Source organism: Mesoplodon densirostris, chromosome 8 (genome assembly GCF_025265405.1).
Source record: "Mesoplodon densirostris isolate mMesDen1 chromosome 8, mMesDen1 primary haplotype, whole genome shotgun sequence".
Taxonomy (NCBI): domain Eukaryota; kingdom Metazoa; phylum Chordata; class Mammalia; order Artiodactyla; family Ziphiidae; genus Mesoplodon; species Mesoplodon densirostris.
The window spans coordinates 30,838,422-30,860,552 of record NC_082668.1 but is presented as its reverse complement, the minus strand read 5'-3'; the positions used below and the strand labels follow the sequence as shown (position 1 = coordinate 30,860,552).

General features: G+C 35.5%; 1 protein-coding gene across 2 annotated transcripts; it reads left to right on the top strand.

Annotated features, from left to right (window-relative positions):
• Positions 1 to 252: 252 nt before the first annotated feature.
• Positions 253 to 18,329, top strand: ZDBF2 (zinc finger DBF-type containing 2). Of its 2 annotated transcripts, none has more exons than XM_060106938.1 (5): positions 253 to 312; positions 4,844 to 4,971; positions 11,204 to 13,881; positions 13,987 to 14,323; positions 14,441 to 18,329. In XM_060106938.1, exons 1-5 carry the CDS (start codon positions 253 to 255, stop codon positions 18,327 to 18,329), a joined length of 7,092 nt encoding a protein of 2,363 aa, XP_059962921.1. The 2 variants fall into 2 exon arrangements, with proteins under 2 accessions (XP_059962921.1, XP_059962922.1); XM_060106939.1 differs by lacking the exon at positions 253 to 312 and adding an exon at positions 2,750 to 2,803.
• The last annotated feature ends 3,802 nt before the right edge of the window (positions 18,330 to 22,131 follow it).

Below are 22,131 nucleotides of genomic sequence, written 5' to 3'. Positions count from 1 at the left end.
AAAGAAAAGAAGATTCAGAGGTCTCATTGTATTCCAGGCTCATTGATTGGTTCAGTAGCTCATGGTAGCCTTGTCTGTTTTCACAATTATTAGAAATATGAGTGGGTAGGACCCAAGAATGAATTTCTGGTCTCTGATATTATCATAGCTATTTTCCTCATGGTAGTAAGGAATTACTGTGCTTTTGCCATTTTTGTTTTTTTCCAGTTTGAGTATTCAAGGACAATAGCCATCTGACTTTGGTTATTCAATATGCAGAACAGACAAGGATATTGCAGCTATTGCTGTGTGCACTATAATAACCTGGAACAGGTGAGAAGATCCTATTACTATGGTTGTACCACAAAAGACCTAGTCGTAACTTTCCCTTCTTTTACGTTTAATTAAATTCATTTATTCCTTCATTGAACAGACCGTATTGAGAATCTACTAATGGGCAGATACTGTTTACGTTTCTAGGGATACGGCCATGAACAAAATCAGTTTCCTTTATTCATGAAGCTTATACTTTAGTGCAGTAAGACAGAAAGTAAGTAGTCATATAAATTTAGTACATAGTGTGTCAGATTGTGATAAATGTTATGAGGAAAATAAAATAGGGAAGAGTGTGCAATTTTAGGTAGAGTGGCCAGGTAGGGTTAAGGAAGTGACATTTAAGTTGAGGTTTGAATGAAATGCGGGGGCCAGGCTTGCTTATATTTGGGGGAAGAATTTCTGGGTAGAGGGACAGGAGAGCAAGGATAGAGACCCTGAGGCAGAAGAGTGGTTAGCATGCTAACTAAAAGCCAGGAGGCCAATATGGCTGCAGTGGAGGTCATGTGGGGGGTGGATGTTAAGTGACAGGTGAAGAATTCAGAGCATTAGATTTTGTAAGTCATTGTAAGACAAGGTAAGGACTTTGAATTTTATGCTTTGATGCACAGAAGTTTAAAATTTTGCTATAGTTGAATTTGTCTTATTTTCTTTTGTTACTTGTGTTTTTGGTGTCATAAAAATTGCCTAATCCAAGTTCATGAAGATTGATGCCTATATTTTCCTCTAAGAGTTTTATAGTTTAGCTCTCACTTTTAGGTCTTTGATTCACTTTGAGTTAATTTTTGTGTGTGGTATGATTTAATTACATCCTAAAAGCCCTGTCTTTTAAAAATACGGCCACATTAGTGGTTAGAACTTCAACACAAGAATTTGACGGAGGTGGGAGGGGTGGACGCAGTGCAGTCTGAAGCATTTATACTGATTGAGTTTTGGATGTTAAACCAATTTTTCATTCCTGGGATAAATTCCACTTGGTCATAGTGTATAATTCTTTTTATATGTTGCTGGATTTGGCTTGCTAGTATTTTGTTGCAGATTTTTGCATATATATCCGTAAGGTATATTGTCTGTAGCTTTTTTTTTTTTTCTTTGGCTGTGTTGGGTCTTTATTGCTGCGTGCCGGCTTTCTCTAGTTGCGGCGAGCGGGGGCTACTCTTCATTGTGGTGCACGGGCTTCTCATTGTGGTGGCTTCTCTTGTTGCAGAGCACGGGCTCTAGGTGCTTGGGCTTCAGTAGTTGTGACATGCGGGCTCAGTAGTTGTGGCATGTGGGCTCAGTAGCTGTGGCGTGAGGGCTTAGTTCCTCTGCAGCATGTGGGATCTTCCTGGACCAGAGATTGAACCCGTGCCACCTGCATTGGCAGGCGGATTCTTAACCACTGTGCCACCAGGGAAGTCCTCACCTGTCGCTTTTTTTCCTTGTGATGTGTTTGGTTTTGGTATCAGGGTAGTACTGGCTTCATAGAATGAGTTGAGTAGTATTCCTTTCTCTTCTTTTTGTTGGAAGAGTTTGTGAAACATCAAGTATGGAGATTTTGAAATAAGTATTCATGCTAATAGTAGCTGCAGCTTTCTGACCAGGATTGTTAAGTTAGAAGATTCTCAAGTTTTTCTTCAGCTATGGAATTGTCTCATAGGTGAAGCAATCATATAATGAAGCTTCTGCTAGTGCTAAACTGTTTGATCTTTGATGATATCTAAGACAAGTTTATAATATATAAAAATTCTGCTGTTTAGTAGCATTTGTTTTGTTTAATGATCTAATAGTAAACACTTAAATTCATACTAGGAAGAGTTTTTATTATTGTGATTTCTACATCTCTGCCTTTTTAAAAAAGAAATAATTTTTAATGCTGGTTATAAACACGAGGAGGCAGATAATAAATCTCAAGTTCTCTTCAATATTTCTCTCATGATTGAGAAATTATATCATCACTTGAATGGAAAATTATTTGTTGAACTTTTGCTAGTGATAAAACATGTTTATGCTTTAACTACAAGTTCTAGTCAATAAGCATTCAGTATAATTTTTTTGCTTAAGGTTTAGAATAATAATTTTTAGACATTTGGATACTCCTGTACTAAGCTGACCTTTAAAAAGATTCTGTTGATGATAGCTGAGGTAATTTGTACTAACTATAAAAGCTTGAAAAAAAATACACACACACCTATATATGTGTATATATGATTCAAAGCTTTGGTGAACTACTAAGGCAGTGAAGACATATGGGGCCCAGATCTAGCTGAATATTGATCAGAATATTCAACAGAAATAATGGAAGCCAAAGGAAAGAAAACAACTGCCAACTTAGAATTCTATACTCAGTAAATAAGGTGAAATAAAATATTTTCAGGAAACAAAAATTAAGGGAATTTATCACCAGCAGACACTTACTAAAGGAAGTACTAAAAAGAGTTTTTCAGGTAGAGGGAAAATGATTCCAGTTGGAAGCTCAGAGATACAGGAAGGAACAAAGAGCAATGGAAAGGTAAATAGATGGGCAATGTAAAGGAATAATATCTTGTGAGATTAACAACAGTAGCATATAAATTGGAAGGGGAGTAAGTTGAGCTAATACCTAAGGACCTTGCATTGTTCAAGAAGAGAGTGGGGACTTCCCTGGTGGTCCAGTGGTTAAGACTCGGCACTTCCAGTGCTTCCAAGGCAGGGGGTGCAGGTTTGATCCCTGGTTAGTAGAACAAAGTTCCCACAAGATCCCACATGCCCTGAGGCATGGCCAAATAAAAAGAAAAAAGAGAGAGAGAGAGAGTAAAAGTAACAAGTACTTTTGATTGGTCAGGGCTGCATGTTATAATCTGTTACCACTAATAGACTAGGAAAAAGTCTATATAAAATATAGATCTTTGTAGTCTATATAAAATTGGAATAATAAAAAGTAGTCCACAAGAAAATAAGAAAGCAGAGAAATAGGGACACTGTGTAGGCAAGAATAGAATAATAGAACAGATTTAAAAATAAAAACAAGAATTAACTACAACTATATCAGTAATAAATTAAGTGAAAATAGACTTGATGCTTGAATTAAACTATATTTTTTATATATATATATATTTTATCAGAGGTCCTAGTCAGGGAAATAAAGAAAGAAAAAGAAAAGAAAATGATAAAGATTAGAGAAGAAGAAATAAAACTGTTACTATTTGTATACAGTGTGATTGTGCACAAAGAAAATCCTAAAGATATTTAGATGAACTATTAGAATTGATAAGTGATTTTTAAAAACCTTTGGGCCAACATATAAATAAATTGTCTTTTTAGAGTAAATATATATATGTATAGCAATCACTTTGCTGTACACATAAAACTGACATAACATTGTAAGTTAACTATACTTCAATAAAAAATAGTTAGAAAAAAAGAATAAAAAAATTGTCTTTCTATATACAAACACCACATATAAGATGAGATTTGAAGAAGATATTTACAACAGCATCAAAAATCATCAACTTTTAAGGAATATGTATAAAAAATACGTATAAAATTTTTATACAGAAAACTATAAACATTGAGAGAAATTTAAGAAAAATTTAAAAATTAAATGCACACACATACACAAAAGAAAGTGAAAAGGCAAGCCACAGAGAGGAAAATGATACAGATCTTCCTCAACTTATGATGGGATTACATCCTGATTGTAATTTGAAAATATCTTAGGTTGAAAATGCATTTAACACACCTAACCTATTGAATATCATAGCTTACCTAGCCTACCCTAAAAGTACTCAGAACACTTCATCAGCCTACAGTTGGGCAAAATCATTTATGCAAAGCCTATTTTATAATAATTGAGTAGCTCTTGTTATTTATTGAATACTGTACAGAAAGTGAAAAACAGAATTTTTTTTTTTTTTTTTTTTTTTTTTTTTTGCGGTACGCGGGCCTCTCACTGTTGTGGCCTCTCCCATTGCGGAGCACAGGCTCCGGACGCGCAGGCTCAGCGGCCATAGCTCACAGGCCAAGCCACTCCGCAGCATGTGGGATCTTCCCGGACCGGGGCACAAACCCGTGTCCCCTGCATCGGCAGGCAGACTCTCAACCACTGCACCACCAGGGAAGCCCCAGAATGGTTTTAAGTGTATGGGTTGTTTACCCTCCTGATAGTGTGACTGATCTTCCTCTTCCTCTGAGTCCCCTCCCATGGACACAGGTCCAACCTAATCGCTTGCTTTTCTTCCCTTCCTACCCATCCTATGTGTGTATCTTTCTTCCAGCCTTGGTTGTACAGGAGTCCTTTTACCCATTTCCAGTTAGTTTTCAGTGAGAACTGTTCCACATGTAGATGTATTTTTGATATGTTCGTGAGGAGAAGTGAGCTCCACATCCTCTAATATTCTGCATTGATTTGAGCTCCCCTTATGGTTTTCAGATGCATATTTTAGAATTGCTTTATAGAAAGGATATATTAATTTATACTTCTGCTAGGTGTATAATGAATTTATATTGTGACACTCTCACTACCTATGAGTATTACCCATTTAAAAATATTCATTTTCTTCTTACTTTATAGCATATATCCAGTGATCAGCACAGATACTTGACCACACAGAGTAGACAATGGATGGGTACCACTAGTTTGATGGATCGTTTCTTGCAGGATGTACTGAGGCACCACCCATATCATTATCAAGAAAGCAGGTAAAGTAACTGAGTGGAATAATATTAGCACAAAGTTAGTTATATGTTACAGTAAATGTTTGTGTTAATTGTTCTAATACTTCCTAAAGTGAACCTTTGAATCAAGGAATATAATGTGAAATTTTATCTAGTAACTTACCTTTGCAATTATTTAAAAGTTTTTCCTAGCTTAGGTAAGAAATTTCACTCTAAAAGTTACGGACTACACTATGCTTTTTCTAAAGAAAAGTCTTAGGCCAATAAATAATTATATATCATTAAGGTGTTTTGTAAGGATGTCACAGGATTAAACAGGGTAAAAAGGTGGGAGCAAATATAACTTTTACAAGATTAGTAACCAGAAAGTTGGTGACAGTAGCCAAGTAAGGGTGGTTAAGGTAAAAACTAAGTTAATTCCACATGAATGGAACTATTTGCTATTTTGTCAAATAGAATTGGCTCTTTTTATAATTTGTCAGTATCTTGATAGCTTACTCTTGTATTAATTTATTTTGCTTTTAATAAAAATAAATATTTTGATAACATTTTAAAAAGTTAATATCCTATGTTAAAGACGAACTTTGGTAGAAAATCAGATTATGTACTGCGGTGAGTTTGCAGCTACAGCTATACAAGATAAGGCAAAATAGATCATTAGCACATCTGTGCAGAATTAGTTGAGTTCAGCACTAGCAGCAGAAAAAAGGATAAACTTCTTGAACGCTTTGCAAGTCACTAACCTAGAACTTAGTAAATGGTGAAAAAGTTTTAATGGGGAAAAGTCAGGAAAAAAAATATGTGGTTTTTGTAGAGAATGAACTTGAGGACATGGGGAGGGGGGAGGGTAAGCTGGGATGAAGTGAGAGAGTAGCACTGACATACACATTACCAAATGTAAAATAGGTAACTAGTGGGAAGCAGCTGCATAGCACAGGGAGATCAGCTCGGTGTTTTGTGACCACCTAGAGAGGTGGGATAGGGAAGGTGGGAGGGAGATGCAAGAGGAAGGGGATATGGGGACATATGTATACATATAGCTGATTCACTTCATTATACAGCAGAAACTAACACAACATTGTAAAGCAATTATACTCCAATAAAGATGTTAAAAAAATTATGTGGTTTCTTAGCTGGTGGAAAGATGGAATTAGCCTATATTGGGGTCAGTATAAATTACCAGTTTATAGTGTATATAAACAATGTTTCAACAAACATATTTGTACATGCAACTTTTTCTGTGGAGTAGATTCCTAGAATTTGAACTTTGGGGCTAAAATTTATGGACATTAAAAAATATTTTTTTATTTTTGAACTTTTTATTTTGGAATAATTTCAGGCTTACAAAAATTTAGCTGCAAAACTGGTACAAGGAATTCCTGTGTAACTTTTACCTAGCTTCCCCAAATGTTAAATCTAAAATAACCACAGTACAGTGATCAAATCCATGAAATTACATTGATACCATACTATTTACAACCTGATTTAGATTTTGTCAGTAGTGTTACTAATGTCCTTTTTTTGGACCAAGATTCCGTCCAGGACCACACAGTGCATTGAGTTGTCGCATTTCCTTACCTTCCCTTAATCTCGAGTAGTTCCTCAGTCTGTCTTTGATTTCAAGACCTTGACACTTTTTAAGAGAGTACTAGCCAGTTATTTTGTAGGATGTTCCTAAATTTGGGTATGCCTGATGTCTTTTCATTTTGTTGATGGTCTCCTTTACTGTGCAAAAGCTTTTAAGTTTAATTAGGTCCCATTTGTTAATTTTTGCTTTTGCTTCTATTGCTCTAGGAGATGGATCCAAAAAAATATTGCTGCGGTTTATGTCAAAGAGTGTTCTGCCTATGTTTTCCTCTAGGAGTTTTATATTATCTGGTCTTACATTTAGGTTTTTAATCCATTTTGAGTTTATCTTTGTACATGGTGTTAGAGAATATTCTAAGTTCATTCTTTTACATGTAGCTTTTCAGTTTTCCCAGCATCACTTACTGAAGAGACTGTCTTTTCTCCATTGTATATTCTTTCCTCTGTCATAGATTAATTGACCATTAATGCATGGGTTTATTTCTTTTTATTTATTTATTTATTTATTTGGCTGTGATGGGTTGTAGCTGCAGCACGCAGGATCTTTCGTTGCAGTGCGTGGGCTTCTCTCTTGTTGTGGCACATGGGCTCCAGAGCGCACGGGCTCAGTAGTTGTGGTGCGCAGGCTTAGTTGCCCCGTGGCATGTGGGATCTTAGTTCCCCAACCAGGGATCAAACCCACGTCCCTTTCATTGGAAGGCCGGTTCTTAACCACTGGACCACCAGGGAAGTCTACGTGGGTTTATTTCTGAGCCCTCTGTCCTGTTCCATTGATCTATGTGTCTGGTTTTGTGCCATTACCATCCTGCTTTGATTACTGTAGCTTGGCAGTATAGTCTGAAGTCAGGAGGTGTGATTCCTCTAGCTCTGTTCTTCTTTCTCAAGATTGTTTTGGCTATTCAGGGTCTTTTGTGTTTCCATACAACTTTTAAAATTATTTGTTCTGGTTCTGTGAAGAATACCATTGGTATTTAGATAGGGATTGCAGTTAATCTGTAGATTGTCTTGGGTAGTATGGTCATTTTAACAATATTGATTCTTCCAGGAACACAGTGTATCTTTCCATCTGTTTGTGCCATCTTCAGTTTCTTTCATCAGTGTTTTATAGTTTTCTGAGCACAGTTCTTTTGCCTCCTTAGGTAGGTGTATTCCTCGGTATTTCATTCTTTTTGATGTGATAGTAAATGGGGTTGTTTCCTTAATTTCTCTTTCTGGTAGTCCATTGTTAGTGTATAGAAATGCAACAGATTTCTGTATATTAAGTTTCTATCCTGCAACTTTATCAAATTCTTTGAGGAGCTCTCGTAGTTTTTTTTGGTGGCATCTTTAGTATTTTCTATGTATAGTATGTCATCTGCAAATAGTGACAGTTTTACTTCTTCCTTTCCATTTTGGATTTCTTTTATTTCTTTTTCTTCTCTTGTTGCTGTGGCCAAGACTTCTAAAACTATGTTGAATAAAAATGGTGAGAATGGGCATCCTTGTCTTGTTCCTGATCTTGGAGGAAATGCTTTCAACTTTTCCCTGTTAAGCATGTTGCTAGCTTTGGTTTGTCACATATAGCCTTTATTAAGTTGAGGTATGTTCCCTTTATGCCCACTTTCTGGAGAGATTTTGTCATAAATGGATGTTGAATTTTGTCAAAAGCTTTTTCTGCATCTATTGAGATGATCATATGGTTTTTATTCTTCAATTTGTTAATATGGTGTATCACATTGATTGATTTGAGTATATTGAAGAATCCTTGCATCCCTGGGATAAATCCCACTCATTCATGGTGTATGATTGTTTTAATGTGTTGTTGGATTCTGTTTGCTGGTATTTTGTTGAGGATTTTTACATCTATATTCATCAGTGATATTGGTCTGTAATTTTCTTTTTTTGTAGTATCTTTGTCTGGTTTTGGTATCAGGGTGATGGTGGCCTCATAGATTGATTTAGAAGTTTTCCATCCTAACCTTACACCTAAAGGAACTAGAGAAAGAAGAACAAACAAAACCCAAAGTTAGTAGAAGGAAAGAAATGATACCGATCAGAGCAAAAATAAATGAAATAGGAACTTCCCTGGTGGCGCAGTGGTTAAGAATCCGCCTGCCAGTGCAGGGGACATGGGTTTGATCCCTGGTCCAGGAAGATCCCATGTGCCATAGAGCAACTAAGCCTGTGTGCCACAACTACTGAGCCTGAGCTCTAGAGCCCACGAGCCACAACTACTGAGTCCACGCACCACAACTTTTGAAGCCCCGCACCATAGAGCCTGCGTGCCTCATCTACTGAGCCCACGCACTGCAATTACTGAAGCCCACATGCTCTAGGGCCCGCGTGCCACAACTACTGAGCCCACGTGCTGCAACTACTGAAGCCTGCGCACCTAGAGCCTGTGCTCTGCAACAAGAGAAGCCACTGCAATGAGAAGCCTGTGCACTGCAACGAAGAGTAACCCCTACTTGCCGCAACTAGAGAAAGCCTGTGCGCAGCAATGAAGACCCAACGCAGCCAAAAAAAAAAAAAAAAAATTAAGAAAATGATATAATAAAAAAAAATGAAATAGAGACTTAGAAAAATAAGAAAAGATCAATGAAACTAAAAGCTGGTTCTTTGAAAAGAGAAACGAAATTGATAAGCCTTTAGCCAGCCTCATCAAGAAAAAAAGGGACAGGGCCCAAATCAATAAAATCAGAAATGAAAAAGGAGAAGTTACAACAAACACCACAGAAATACAAAGGATCATAAGAGACTACTGTGAACAGCTATATGCCAATAAAATTGACAACCTAGAAGAAATGGTCAAATTGTAGAAATGTATCAATACAATCTCCCAAGACTAAACCAGGAAGAAATAGAAAATATGAACAGACCAATTACCGGTAATGAAATTGAGTCAGTAATTTAAAAACTCTCAACAGACAGAAGTCCAGGACCAGACAGCTTCACAGGTGAATTCTACCAGACATTTAGAGAAGAAAATTTTAATTCTTGATAGACATTTCCTGGAAGGCTATACCAATTTATATATAATTTATTGCTTAAATTGTATATATATGTATATACACCAGTAGTATATGACAGTGCTTATTTCTTGTCACTCTTGCCAACATTGCGATAATCAACCTATTTCTTTCTTCCTAAAATAATAGACCAAAAAGTGTCTCTTAATTAACCTTTATTTCTTTATGAGTAAAGTAGAATTTCTCTTGCTATATAGTTATTAGAAATATATTTATCCTATGGATTGTTTTTTCATATACTTTGCTTATTTTTCCATTGAATTGTTTGTATATTTTGGGTTTGTATGCAATATATATGAATAATAGTTCTTTGTATTTTAAATGTTATCTGTATTTTAAATATCAGAATCTGTCATGTGTTTATCAACTATATGTTATTTTTTACCATATAGAAAGAAACATTTTGACACAATCTAAGGAGAATTTTTCTTTATGGCTTCTTTCATGTCTTTTTCTTAATTCCATTTTTCTCCTCTTTTAAATATTTTCAATCTTCTTGGAATTTATTTTTATAAGTGGCATGTAGCAGTACTTATTTTTAAAATAAATATATACTAATTATCTCCACTGATATAAAACATCACCTGTAACATAAAATTCCTGTATTTGTGTCTGTGTATCTACATCTACTTCTATATCTATATATTGGATTTTGAATACCATTTTCTTTGCTTGAATGTTTTTAATCCCATGCCAATACCACATTACTTAATTATGTTTATAAGCTTTCTACATTATACAGTTCATCTTTAAAAAATTTCATCTCTCTTCCCCCCCTTGTCTAGACATTGTTGGTTTTTCTATTATTTTAGACTTCTTGAAAATCAGCTCTTGCTTTATTTTTGTTTCCTATTTATTGGTCTTTCTTTTTCTTAATTTATATCTTCAGGTTTCCTGAGGTAGGGGGATTTGGTTATTTTTCTGTCTTTTTGAATTAGGTGCTCATTTAGTTAATTTCTGTTTACTAATTCTTATTTTAATGGGAAATTTAAAAGTGTGAAGTTTTGACTTTGATCACATCTCATAGATTTAATATATAGTTATTTATTTTGTTTGTAGATAGTTTAAAATTTTTTCCTTTTTAGCATAAGAGTTATATAAAAGAGTGGTTTTTAACCTTTAACGGTTACATTTTTGGAGGGCTTTTTTTGTTGTAAAATTAGTTTAAAATGAGTAGAAATACGGATTGTGATTTAGTTATTAATTTTATTTATTTTTATATATATATATTTTTTGCGGTACGTGGGCCTCTCACTGCTGTGGCCTCTCCCGTTGCGGAGCACAGGCTCAGCGGCCATGGCTCACGGACCCAGCCACTCCGCGGCATGTGGGATCTTCCCAGACCCGGACACGAACCAGTGTCCCCTGCATCGGCAGGCGGACTCTCAACCACTGCGCCACCAGGGAAGCCCTAGTTGTTAATTTTAAACACACACAAATACAGATGAAAATTTTTTTGGGATTTCCAACTTGTTTGATTTTATGATTCTGCCTTCCTTTCTTTTCTTAGCCAAATGTTACAACATTAATTTTATTTTGAGACTCTGTCTTCTAGGAATCTTTCCCAGGGTAGGAAGAAAATAACATTTATAATGCATTTAATAAAAATCTTAAACAGATGTTAGAGTATTTTTATGGATTTTTTTCCCCTTGCTTTTTAGATCAATGCAAAATGAGAGACTTCATATGACTACTGTGTCACCTTCTGGAGTGGTTCCGAATGACGATTTTGTTCCTGAAATAATGACTGAGGATGCTACTGGGGTCAGAGAAGAGATGTCTTCCAAGGCTTTTGAACCTGTTGAAGAGCTGTATTCTAGACCTAGTAAATCTCAGGAATATATACAGAGTGTTTCAATTCGACCATCAGTTATTCAAAAACTGGAGAAAGGACAGCAGCAGCCCTTGGAGTTCATTCATAAAATTGGGAGCCGTATGAAAGAATTTAATCCAGTTGGTATTGGTCATGCTACAAATAATAGACAAAACGTAATATATTCATCAGTGATTTCTAATGCTCCTGTTAGTTGTTTACCTGAAAGTTCTCATGAAAGACCAGTTACAACTAATGCTACCACTGGGTTACCACTAGGATCCCATTTGGATTCAGTTAACAAATGTGACCCAAACAAAGTTGACAAATACTTTAAACAGCTAGACAGGAGCTCTACAAACCCTATGCTATCATCCCATCCAGAAACTTCTTCAGTAACTTATCAGAAACCTAAAGAATCAAACAGGAAATCTTTATGTATAAATTCAGATAAATTGGTTATACAGGAAGATGTAAAATCTCAGGGTAAAACTTTGTCAACTGGCTCTAAAGTCCATGAATTTGTGGGTGCTGAAGGCTTCTTAAAATTGGAATCTCTTTCCAGATTTACAGTAAATCCAGCAGTCAACCTGAATAAAACTGACATGCCTTCTAATAAAGGAAACTTTGAAGATGGCATTCCAAAGCACCATGAGAAATTCTTTCCTAATATGGATCATACCCAAGAAGGAAAGCATTTGGTCTTTAACAAGTCAGCCTTTTTGGAACAGAAGATCTCAGTGAGTTCTGAAATGAAGTTTGCTGGTGGCTGTCTTCAGTCAGCATCTGATCACCATGAAGAGGCTGTGCCAGACCTTTGGAAGGAGGAGCAAATTGACCAAGAAGTTAAGAACTGTGAATCAAGAGGTTCTGAAATGAGTTTTGATGGCAGTTCCTCTTTTTATTCACTGACGGACCAATCTAAAGTGACTGCCAAAGAAATAAACCTCTTAAAGGAAGTACATGCTGACTTGGAGTATAAGAACAATAAATCTTGTGTTTCTGAAATAAGCTCTGAGTGTGATGGCTCCCTTCAGTTGACTTCCAACCAAACTCAAGTAATTGTTAAAGATGTAAGTGTTCAGAAGGCAATGCATATTAGGCTGGTTGATGAAAGCTATGACTCTAGTGATTCTGAGATGAATTTTGATTGTGATGCCTCACTTCAGTCAACTGATAACTACCCCCAACAGCCTGAAAAAGAAGTAAACCTTCCCAAGGGGGCACACGTTGGCTTGGTTGATATGAACTATGGATCTAGTAGCTCTGAAATAAGTGCTGGTTCTGTTTTCTCACCTCAGTCCGTGGTTGACCAATTCCCAGTGGCTGTCACAGAAACAAAACTTCGGAAGAAGGTTCACATTAGCTTGGTTGATAAGAACTATGGATCGACTTGTTCTGAAACAAGTTTCGATTGTGATGTTTCTCTTCAGTCAGTAGTTGACCATCCTCAACTGGCTGTCAAAGAAAGAAACCTGGAGGATAGGCTTGTCTATCTGGAAGATAAGAATCATAAGCCTAGTAGTGCTAAAACACATCTTGATTGTGATGTCTCTCTTCAGACCATGACTGATGAACCTCAGAGGGCTGTTGAAGAGATCTATCTTCTGAAAGAGAAGAATGATGTGGATATGAACTGTGGGTCTCATGGTCCTGAGATGAATTTTCATTTGATGAAAACAGATGCTAAGTTAGTGCCTGACCAATCCCAAGTGGCAGTTAAAGAAGTAAACGCTCAGGAAGTAGCTCTTGACCTGGAGAATAAGAGTGTTAAATCTAGCATTTCTGATCTAAGTTTTGATTCTCACGCTTCTCTTTATCGATCAGCTAATGATCAACCTCAGGGGGCTTGTGGTGAAATAAATCTGAAAGCGTTAAATGTTGATATGGAAGTTAAGAGCTATGGGTGCTCCAGTTCTGAGTTGAGTTTTGATTCCGATCCTCCTCTTATGTCAGTTACTGAGTATACTGAGCTGGATGTTGAAGAAATAAGAAAGAAATACATTAACCTGGAAGATGAGAGCTTTGAGTCAATTAGCTCCAAAATAACTTTTGATTCTGATATTCCTCTTCACTCAGTAGCTGACCAATCTCAAGTAGCCATTTATGAGGAGGAGTCTATTGATCTGGGAAATAAGAGTAATGAATCTTGTGTTTCTGAAATAACTTTTGATTCTGATATACCTCTTCATTCAGGGATTTATCAACCTGAAGTAGCTGCTAAAGAAACATTCATTCAGAAAGAAGAGCATATACACTTAGGAGGGAAGGATGATGAACCCAGCAGTTCTGAAATAAGTTTGGATTCTTATATCCCTTTTCACTCAGTGATTAACCATCCAGAAGGAGCTGTTAAAAAGCTAAATTCTCAAAAAGAAGAGTGGGCACCCTTAGAAAATAAGGAAAATGAACCTTGTGGTTCTGAATTAAGTTTTGATGTTTTTCGTTCAATGACTGGATGTTCTGAAGATCCCATTAAAGAAAGAAACCTTCTGAAAGAGGAGATTATACGCTTAGAAAGTAAGGGTCATGTACCTGTTATTTCTGAAAGCAGTATGAAGTCTGATACTTCTTTTCATTTAGTGACTGATCATCCTGACATAGCTATTAAAGAAGTAAACCAAAAAGAAGAACATGTAAATTTAGCTGATAAGGGTAATGAGTTAAGTGTTTTTGAAACAAGTTTGGATTCCGATATCCCTCTTCAGTCAGTGATTCACAAATCTGAAGTAGTTGTTAAAGAACGATGGCTTCAAAAAGAAAAGCATGCTAAGTTAAAAGGTAAAAGTGCTAAATTTAGTGGTTCTGAAATAAATTTAGATTCTGATTATTCAATGGCTGAACCTCAAATAGCTGGTAAAGAAATAGATGTTCAGAAAGAAGAACGTGTTTTTCTAGAGAACAGGAGTGATAAATATAGTGGTTCTGAAATAATTTTGGACTCTGATGTCCCTCTTCAGTCAATGAATGAAAAACCTCAAATAACCATTTTAAAGGAGGACCATGTTGACCCAGAAGATGAAAGTACTGGACCTAGAGGTTTTGAAAAGAATTTGGGTACTGATACCCCTCTTCATTCAGTCATTGACCAACCTCGACTAGCCCTTTTGAAGGAAAAACATGTGGATCTGGAAGATACAAACAATGAATCTAGTGATGGTAAAATAGCTTTTCATTCTGATGACCCTCTTCAGCCATTGACTGAACAATTTCAGGAAGTGGTTGAAAAAACAAACCTGTGGAAAGAAGAGGATATGGGCCAGAAGAATAAGGTTGATGAACCTAATGCTTCTAAATTAATATATAATTCTGATGTTTCTCTTCTGTCTGTGTCTGATCAACCTGAAGTAGCTGTTAAACAAATAAACCTCAAGAATGAAGGTCATGTGTACTTGGAAGATAAGAACAGCCAATATAGTGGTTCTGAAATGAGTTTGAATTCTGATCTCTTGGTTCAGTCAATAGTTGATCATCCTCAGATAACTATTTTGGAGCAGGAGCATACTGAGCTAGAGGATAAGCACAATCAATCTTGTGGTTCTGAAATAAGTTTTGATTCTGATGACCGCCTTCAATCAGTGGCCAACCAGCTTAGAGAAACTGTTAAAGAAGTAAGCCTTTGGAAGGATGAAGTTGACATGGAAGATAAGAGAGATGAATCTAAGTGTTTTGAAATTGTTTATGATTCTGATGTCCTTTTTCAGTCAGTGGCTGGCCAAACTAAAGTTGTTAAGGAGATCAATCTTCGGGAGGAGGATGTTGACTCGCAAGATAAGGTTGTTAAACCTAGTGATTCAAAAATAAATTTTGTTTCTGATGAACCTCTTCAGTCGGTGGCTAATGAAATTCAAGAGGCTATTACAGAAATAAATCTGAGGGAGGGACATGTTTGTCTGGGTACTAAGAGCTATGAACCCAATGATTCTGAAGTCATTTATGTTTCAAATGCCCATCTCCAATCAGTGGTTGAGCAGCCACACATATTGGAAGAGCAACAAGCCAGTTTGGAAGATAAGAGCAATGATCCTTGTGGTCCTGAAATAAGTTTTGTTTCTGATGATCCCCTTCAGTTAGTGACTGGGCAGCTTCAAAAAGCTGTTGAAGAAATAGGTCTTTGGGAGGAAGACCATGTTTACCTGGAAGATAAGAGATATAAGCTAGGTGATTTTGAAGTAAGTTATGATTCTGATGTTGACTTCATAGCTGGGCATTCTCCTGTGGCTGTCAAAGAAATAAACTTGCAAGAGAAGGATCATGACCTTCATAAGAACTGTGAACTTAGTGTTTCTGAAATAAAATGTGATTCTGGTGTTCATCTTCGGTTAGAAGTTGACCAACCTCAAATGGTTTGCAAAGAAGTAAACCTTCAGATGGAAAAGCATCTTGGCATGGAAGAAAGAGTCAGTGAACCTAGTGATTCTGAAATAATGTGTGATTCTGATGTTCCTCTTCAAATAGTGATAAATGAACTTCAAGTGTCAGACAAAGAAACAGATCTTCAGAAGATGCTATTTGTGGACCTGATGACCAGTGATAATGATTGTGAAATAATTTCAGATTCTGATGTCCCTTTTCAGCCAGTGATTGACTCACCTCAGATGACTGTCAATGAAATCAGCTGTATAAATGCAGAAAGTGTTGTTCCAGAAGATGAGAACTGTGACTCTTGTGATTCTGAACTAGGATATGTTTGTGAAGCCTCTCCTCAATCAGTGACAGACCATTCCAAAAAGACCTTTAAAGTAGTAAACCAGAAGCAAGACTATATTATTCTGGAAGAGACAAGCTGTGAGCCTTATATTTCTGAACTAAATTTTCAAATTGATGCCTCTCATCAGTCCATGACTTCCCAGTCACAAGAGCCTGGAAAAAAAAAGGCCAAATATATTGACCCCGAAGATAAGATCTGTCAATCTAATCGTCCTAAAAGAAATTTTGAACGGGAGGAGACTTCTCAGCCAGTGACTCAGCAACGCCAGAAGGCTAACAAAGGAGTCAACCTTTGGAAAGATGTCGAAAATATTGGCCTAAAAGATAAGAACTGTCAATCTAGTGTTTCTGCAATGGATTGTAATGAGTCTCCTGAGTTGGTGATTCATCAAATGTCTGATAAAGAAAACCTTTTGCAGTTAAAACGTACCAATCTAGAAAGTATGAGCTGTGAACCTTGTGGTTCTGGGATGAATTTTCAATGTGATCCCTCTCTTCAGTCTGACAATGACCAGCCTCAAGAAGCTGTTAATAAAATAGACCTATTTGAGAAGATGTCTTTTGACCTAAAAGAAACAAACCATAATTCCCATTCAGGCTCTGTTCCCATGGTTGATTCTATACGGAACCTGGAAAAAGCAAAGGAAGTCACAGAAGATGATCCTGATGAACCAGTTCTTGAAGGCTTGCCTCATGTCCCTCCTTCATTTGTGGGGAAAACATGGTCTCAGATAATGAGAGAAGGTGACGTGAAAATTGATGCTCTCGTGAAGGAATTTAAGAAAGGTCGTTTCCACTGTTACTTTGATGATGACTGTGAGACCAGGAAAATAAAAAAAAAAAAATCGAATGAAGGAAAAAAGATTACCTGGACTGACCTCAATCAGGACACTACATCAATTCAAGTTCTTTCGGATTGTGATGATAATGCAGGTGGTATTTCAGATATTGGTGACTTTTCAGTGGCCTTAGATAAACCTAGCCATTATCCTTCAGCAAAGAAGCATCTTGAACAAACATGCCGAGTGGCTTCTCCATGCCAGGCTATAAAAGTCAGCCATGGAACTCAAACCAATCTCGCAAGTCACCCAGGGACAAAAAGAAGAATAACTGGACAAGAGAAAGACTCTCCAGTAAGGAAGCGTTCACTTTTACAGAATGACAGAAAAACAAGAAAGAAAGTAAAAATTGGAAAAGTTGAATTTCCTGAATCATGTATTACAGTTTTGAAGCCTTTGCAACCAAATGCCTTAATTTATGTTCTTTCTTCAAATATTAAGCTAAAGAAAGGTGAATCCAACAACTTCTCTAAAAGGAGGCACGGTAGTAGAAATAATTGGGATCTTAGCATACAGTACAAATTTAACCAGAGTTCCTTTAATTGTTATGACCCATTGAATAAGCAGATTGTAATTGATCCTTCTTTGAACATAGAAGTACCAGGGCCTGACAGGAATAACTGTGTGGAAATTCATTTTAGCCACCTAAATTCTAATGCAGGAGATGATGATACTTATGTACAAAGCTCTGCTTCGGCACCTTTTATGACAGTGTCAGTAGGACATGAATTAATGGCACATCAGGAGGCCAATGAATCTGTGTTTCTGGAAAAATCCAAGATTTTGAATTCTAGTGAAGTTTCAAAAGAAAGTAACTTCCAGTCAACTCTTTTAAATCATGATGTTGCCAAAATTTCTCTGAAATCAATTAGAAATAAGTTTTTGGAAAGTAAAAGGAAAATTCAGAGAAGGAAGGTGACAACTAATAATAAGCCAGGTTTTCCCAAAGAAGGTTCTAGACCAGTTATTCCCCAGCAAAAAACCAGAATTGCTTCAGAAAAACGGTCGATTTGGATTCAGACCAAACTAAGTGATATAATTAAAAAGTATATTCCAAAATACTCTGTTTTTTTACGTCACAAATATCGGTCCAGGAGCACTTTTGTTAGGATGCATCTTAAGAAGAAAAAATCTGATGTCAGTAGGTTAAAGAAGGCAAAGAGACCAGCTAAAATTCTTTCAAATGCCTCGGTTCCATCAGCTGGAGCTGAAGAGCAGTCAAGAGCTATAGCAAGCTCTTCTCCCAAGCAACCTGTGCGGGGCTCTTCTGCCGTTGCAGGAAGTAAGAAGAATGGTAATAAAAAACGCCCTAGAAGACAACAAAGAAAGCCTTCTAGACCTGTTAGAACATATGCTTTGAGAAGTTTGTATTCTGGTATACCATGTTCTGATAGAATGAGGACACGGCTCTCTGACAAATTGTGAGGTAATGAGGTAAACTAGAGGTGTTTCTATTAAGGGCTAGTTGAGGATTCAGTACTTCAATTGAAAATATATTTGGTACCTAGTGTACATAGCTTTCCTAACTTTGGTGAAAAAAATGCACCTTCAACTATTTTGCTATAGACTTATTTTTCAGAACTTTTATATTAATTTAAAGTTAGTGTTTAGGGTCCTTTTTTTTAAAATTAAAAAACTTCCTTTGTCCATTTGCTGTGGAAGAGCTTCATCTTAATTTATATCACATAATTTAGCACAGTATATACAACTTTCTCCCTCAAATCATGTCCCTCTTATTTATTTTTTATGATCGTGTCTCTCATGTCAGCAGGTTATATTATTGCAAGAATGGATGTGGCAAACATAAAATGCTTTTACTTTTTAAAAATTGGAAGAAGTGAATATTTAGTTATTTTCTGTGTGTTTCAGAGTGGCATTGTCAATATCATATTCTAACTAGATAATTAAAAAGAAGAAACTCTAATAGATTATCTCAGCTTTTGAGTGGGAATAACCTAAATAATCACACACAAAATATGATTTATCTTTCTTTTAAAAGCATTCCAGAGAATGAGATTTCATAAACTTTAATCCAGTTTTAAAAACTGCCTGGTGATTTTACATACATAACACAAACTCTTCCTTCTTCATTTAAACTGGATCTGCAGGTATCTAACTTTCCTCATTTGGACACATGCGTACATGCAATCTCTGTAGGTTTTTCTTTAGCTTTATTAGACCTTAAGGGGAAAATGATCTTGCCAGTGTGATTATGCTTTTCTACCATCTTTTTCCCCCTCCACCTGAAGGGTCGGTGGTTTAATGTGAAAATCCAGTTATCTTATGGCCTTATCTCTTAAAAATATTTTAGGTGTTTCCATATCCTTTCTTAACAGCTTGAACTGAAATGACTGGTTCAGTAATTTGGGCAGACCATTAATTGTTATTAATAAGTTATAATCTTAATAATTCAAAAGATCTAATAAAACTGATAAGTGGTGGCCCATTTTGCAAGTGAAAAACTGTATTTGTGCATTGGTTTGGCTTTCCTTCAATTTGCTAACTGATTTTGATAGTTCACATAAAAATGTCAAGATATGCAGTTTAGGTCTGAGGTACTCAGAAAATCTTTACATCCTTTATTCAGGGATACTGGTTGAACTGGTACAGATAATTATCCTGTTAAGCCAAGGATCCTGGATCCTTGTCTATCATTGATGTTAAAGGGAAACATGAATTTCAGCTACTACATTGTATAAACCATATTTTATTGAAACTAGATCAGTGTACCATTATTTCAGAGATAAAAATTCGTTATCTTAGAGTTAAGTATAGTGTAACAGTTGGTTTCTAAATGTAGTTTTATTTCAGTGGCCATTATTTAACCTGTGGGTATGTTATGGTGTTATGTTGTAATTTCTGTACTTCTAAATTTAAAACAGTAATTATATTGAAAAAAATGGACAAATGTTTATATTTTTAGTTGCAAAGCAACTTCAACTTTGCCTCATATACAAATATTTTAATTTCCTTTCTTAAAATATCTGTAAACCACTAGTTTAAAATAATCCTCCAATTTGAATTTAGAAAGAAAACTGTCCTACTGATTAGGAAGTAAACAAGCAGCTAATTCATAAAAATATTCTATTTGTGAGTATTGGTGTCTTTTTTCCTTGTGAAGTAGACACATAATTCCCTTGAGTATTGTTGGTAGGCATTCTACCATCTTTTAGTGTCAGTTTAAAAGCAAGAGATCATACGGAAAAAATGTACCATGTAGTTATGATGTATCATATCTATTGTGATTACATCGTGCACAGAGAATAGTTCTTATAATTCAAGTGATAAAAACTTGAAAAAAATTGCTACCTTTTTCACATTGGAAACTTCTAAGGACCATTTTTTTTTTTAGAGGAAAAGGTTTATATCTGAATTATATTAAAGTACAAAATAGTCCTGATGATTTTTTTAAAACATTTTGGAAATGTTTACTAAGTTCCTATAATCATTATTATTTTAGACAGGCTTGAAAACTTGAAATTGTAAAAGTTATAATTGAAATTAAATAAATAGTGAATAACTTTCAGGATTTGGTAGGATACAAGAGTGCCCCTTTGTCAAAATTTGTTTTGGCTTAATTTGCAAATTAGGTTAAAATTGGATGTTTTTTGTGTATTCAAGTATGCATTAAATTCTTTTAATAGTAAAAAATCAAATTATAACCATAGTGAATATTTTTATTTATCTTGTCCTTGTTCAGTATCTTGCATAGATGTTTACTATAATTGTTCCAAATTGTGCAGTATGTAGATGACGTTGTGTGAAGTGTGTTTTGGATTTGTGCATTTAACTTTTTTGTGTAACTAGGGCTCTGAGTGACAGTTTTTTTGCTAAAGAGAAACTATATTTAAATATTCAAATAATTATATATTTCCATGTAAAACTAATGTGAAGAGTAATGTATTTTTTATAATGCAATTTAAAGGGTAAGTTTGTTTTCAAAGTTATCAAGATAAAATTGATCAAATAATTGAAATTTGCCTCTACTTTCTCTTCATGTTAGGAACTTTATCTGGGAATACTTAAGGAATCATAGATTAATGAAAACAGAAGTTCATTTTATAAATGGTCCTAGAGATAATAAATAGGGGAATATAAATGTTGATGCTGGTGAGAAAATAGTTTAACCAAAGATATGCAGGTTATGTTCAATGAAGTAGTTATCTCAAAGGATTAAAATTAAACAACTGTTTCTTTGGTGGAGTGGTGGGTTAGCAACTTTTCACTTTGTATACCTGTATTGGAAGAGTTAGTGAACAGGACTGAGTTCAGGAGGCAGTATCTATATCATTATTTGACACCTACTGGAAGAGAGAACTTTGGTGCCTCCAATACCATAGCGTATGTTTTAAAGAACGAGAAAACATGGAAGAGTGTATCTATGTCAGTGAGGTCAGTGCCTTTGGCCTCAGCAGTATTGACTTCTAGAGTTTTTGGTCCAGGATTATATTGTTAAGATGAACAACAGACTTCTCTTTATATAAAAAAGTTAATAGAGTGAAAGTGTAAGATGGAAGCTCATTTTCAATAAAGGACTTTTATGTATAGAAAAAATGTGGAAAAATGTGGAAAATCATGTAATTAGGAAATGACACATCAAAATGTCAACGTAAGATTACAGGCTGAGGAAAAGTCTCAACATTTCCTTATACTTCATTGAGACTGTAAATATTAGGGAAATAACAGTATATTTAATGCTTCCTTTGTTCTTCTTATACTTGATTGTACAATACATATTTTAAAAGTTCTCCCACAGTATTTTAAATTATTTACCTTGACTAAGGAGTTGTCTAGGATGAACTATAGTTTTTGCTGAATCTTTGAAGTATGAACTTTTACTTTTCTCTATGTTTATAATTTATTACATGCATGTTGCTTTTTTCATGCATTTTATTTTCTGAATTTTTAAGCTGGACATGTATGTGTACATGTTGAGCCCTCACTAAGTACCAGGCATTGTTCTAGACTTTTAACCTGTATTATCTCATTTGATTTTCAAAGAGCCCTTTTGAGATAGGTACTATAGTTGTGACTAAATAGCAGATGAGAAAATTAAGGCATAGAGCCTCAATTTTGAGATTACAAATGAATGTTGACTGTAATCAAATGGGGATTACAGATAATCCCCATTCCCATCCCCAGTCCCAGGCCACCCCTAATCTACTGTCTGTCTTTATAGTTTAGCTTTTTCTGGACATTTCATATAAATGGCATCATACAATGTGTT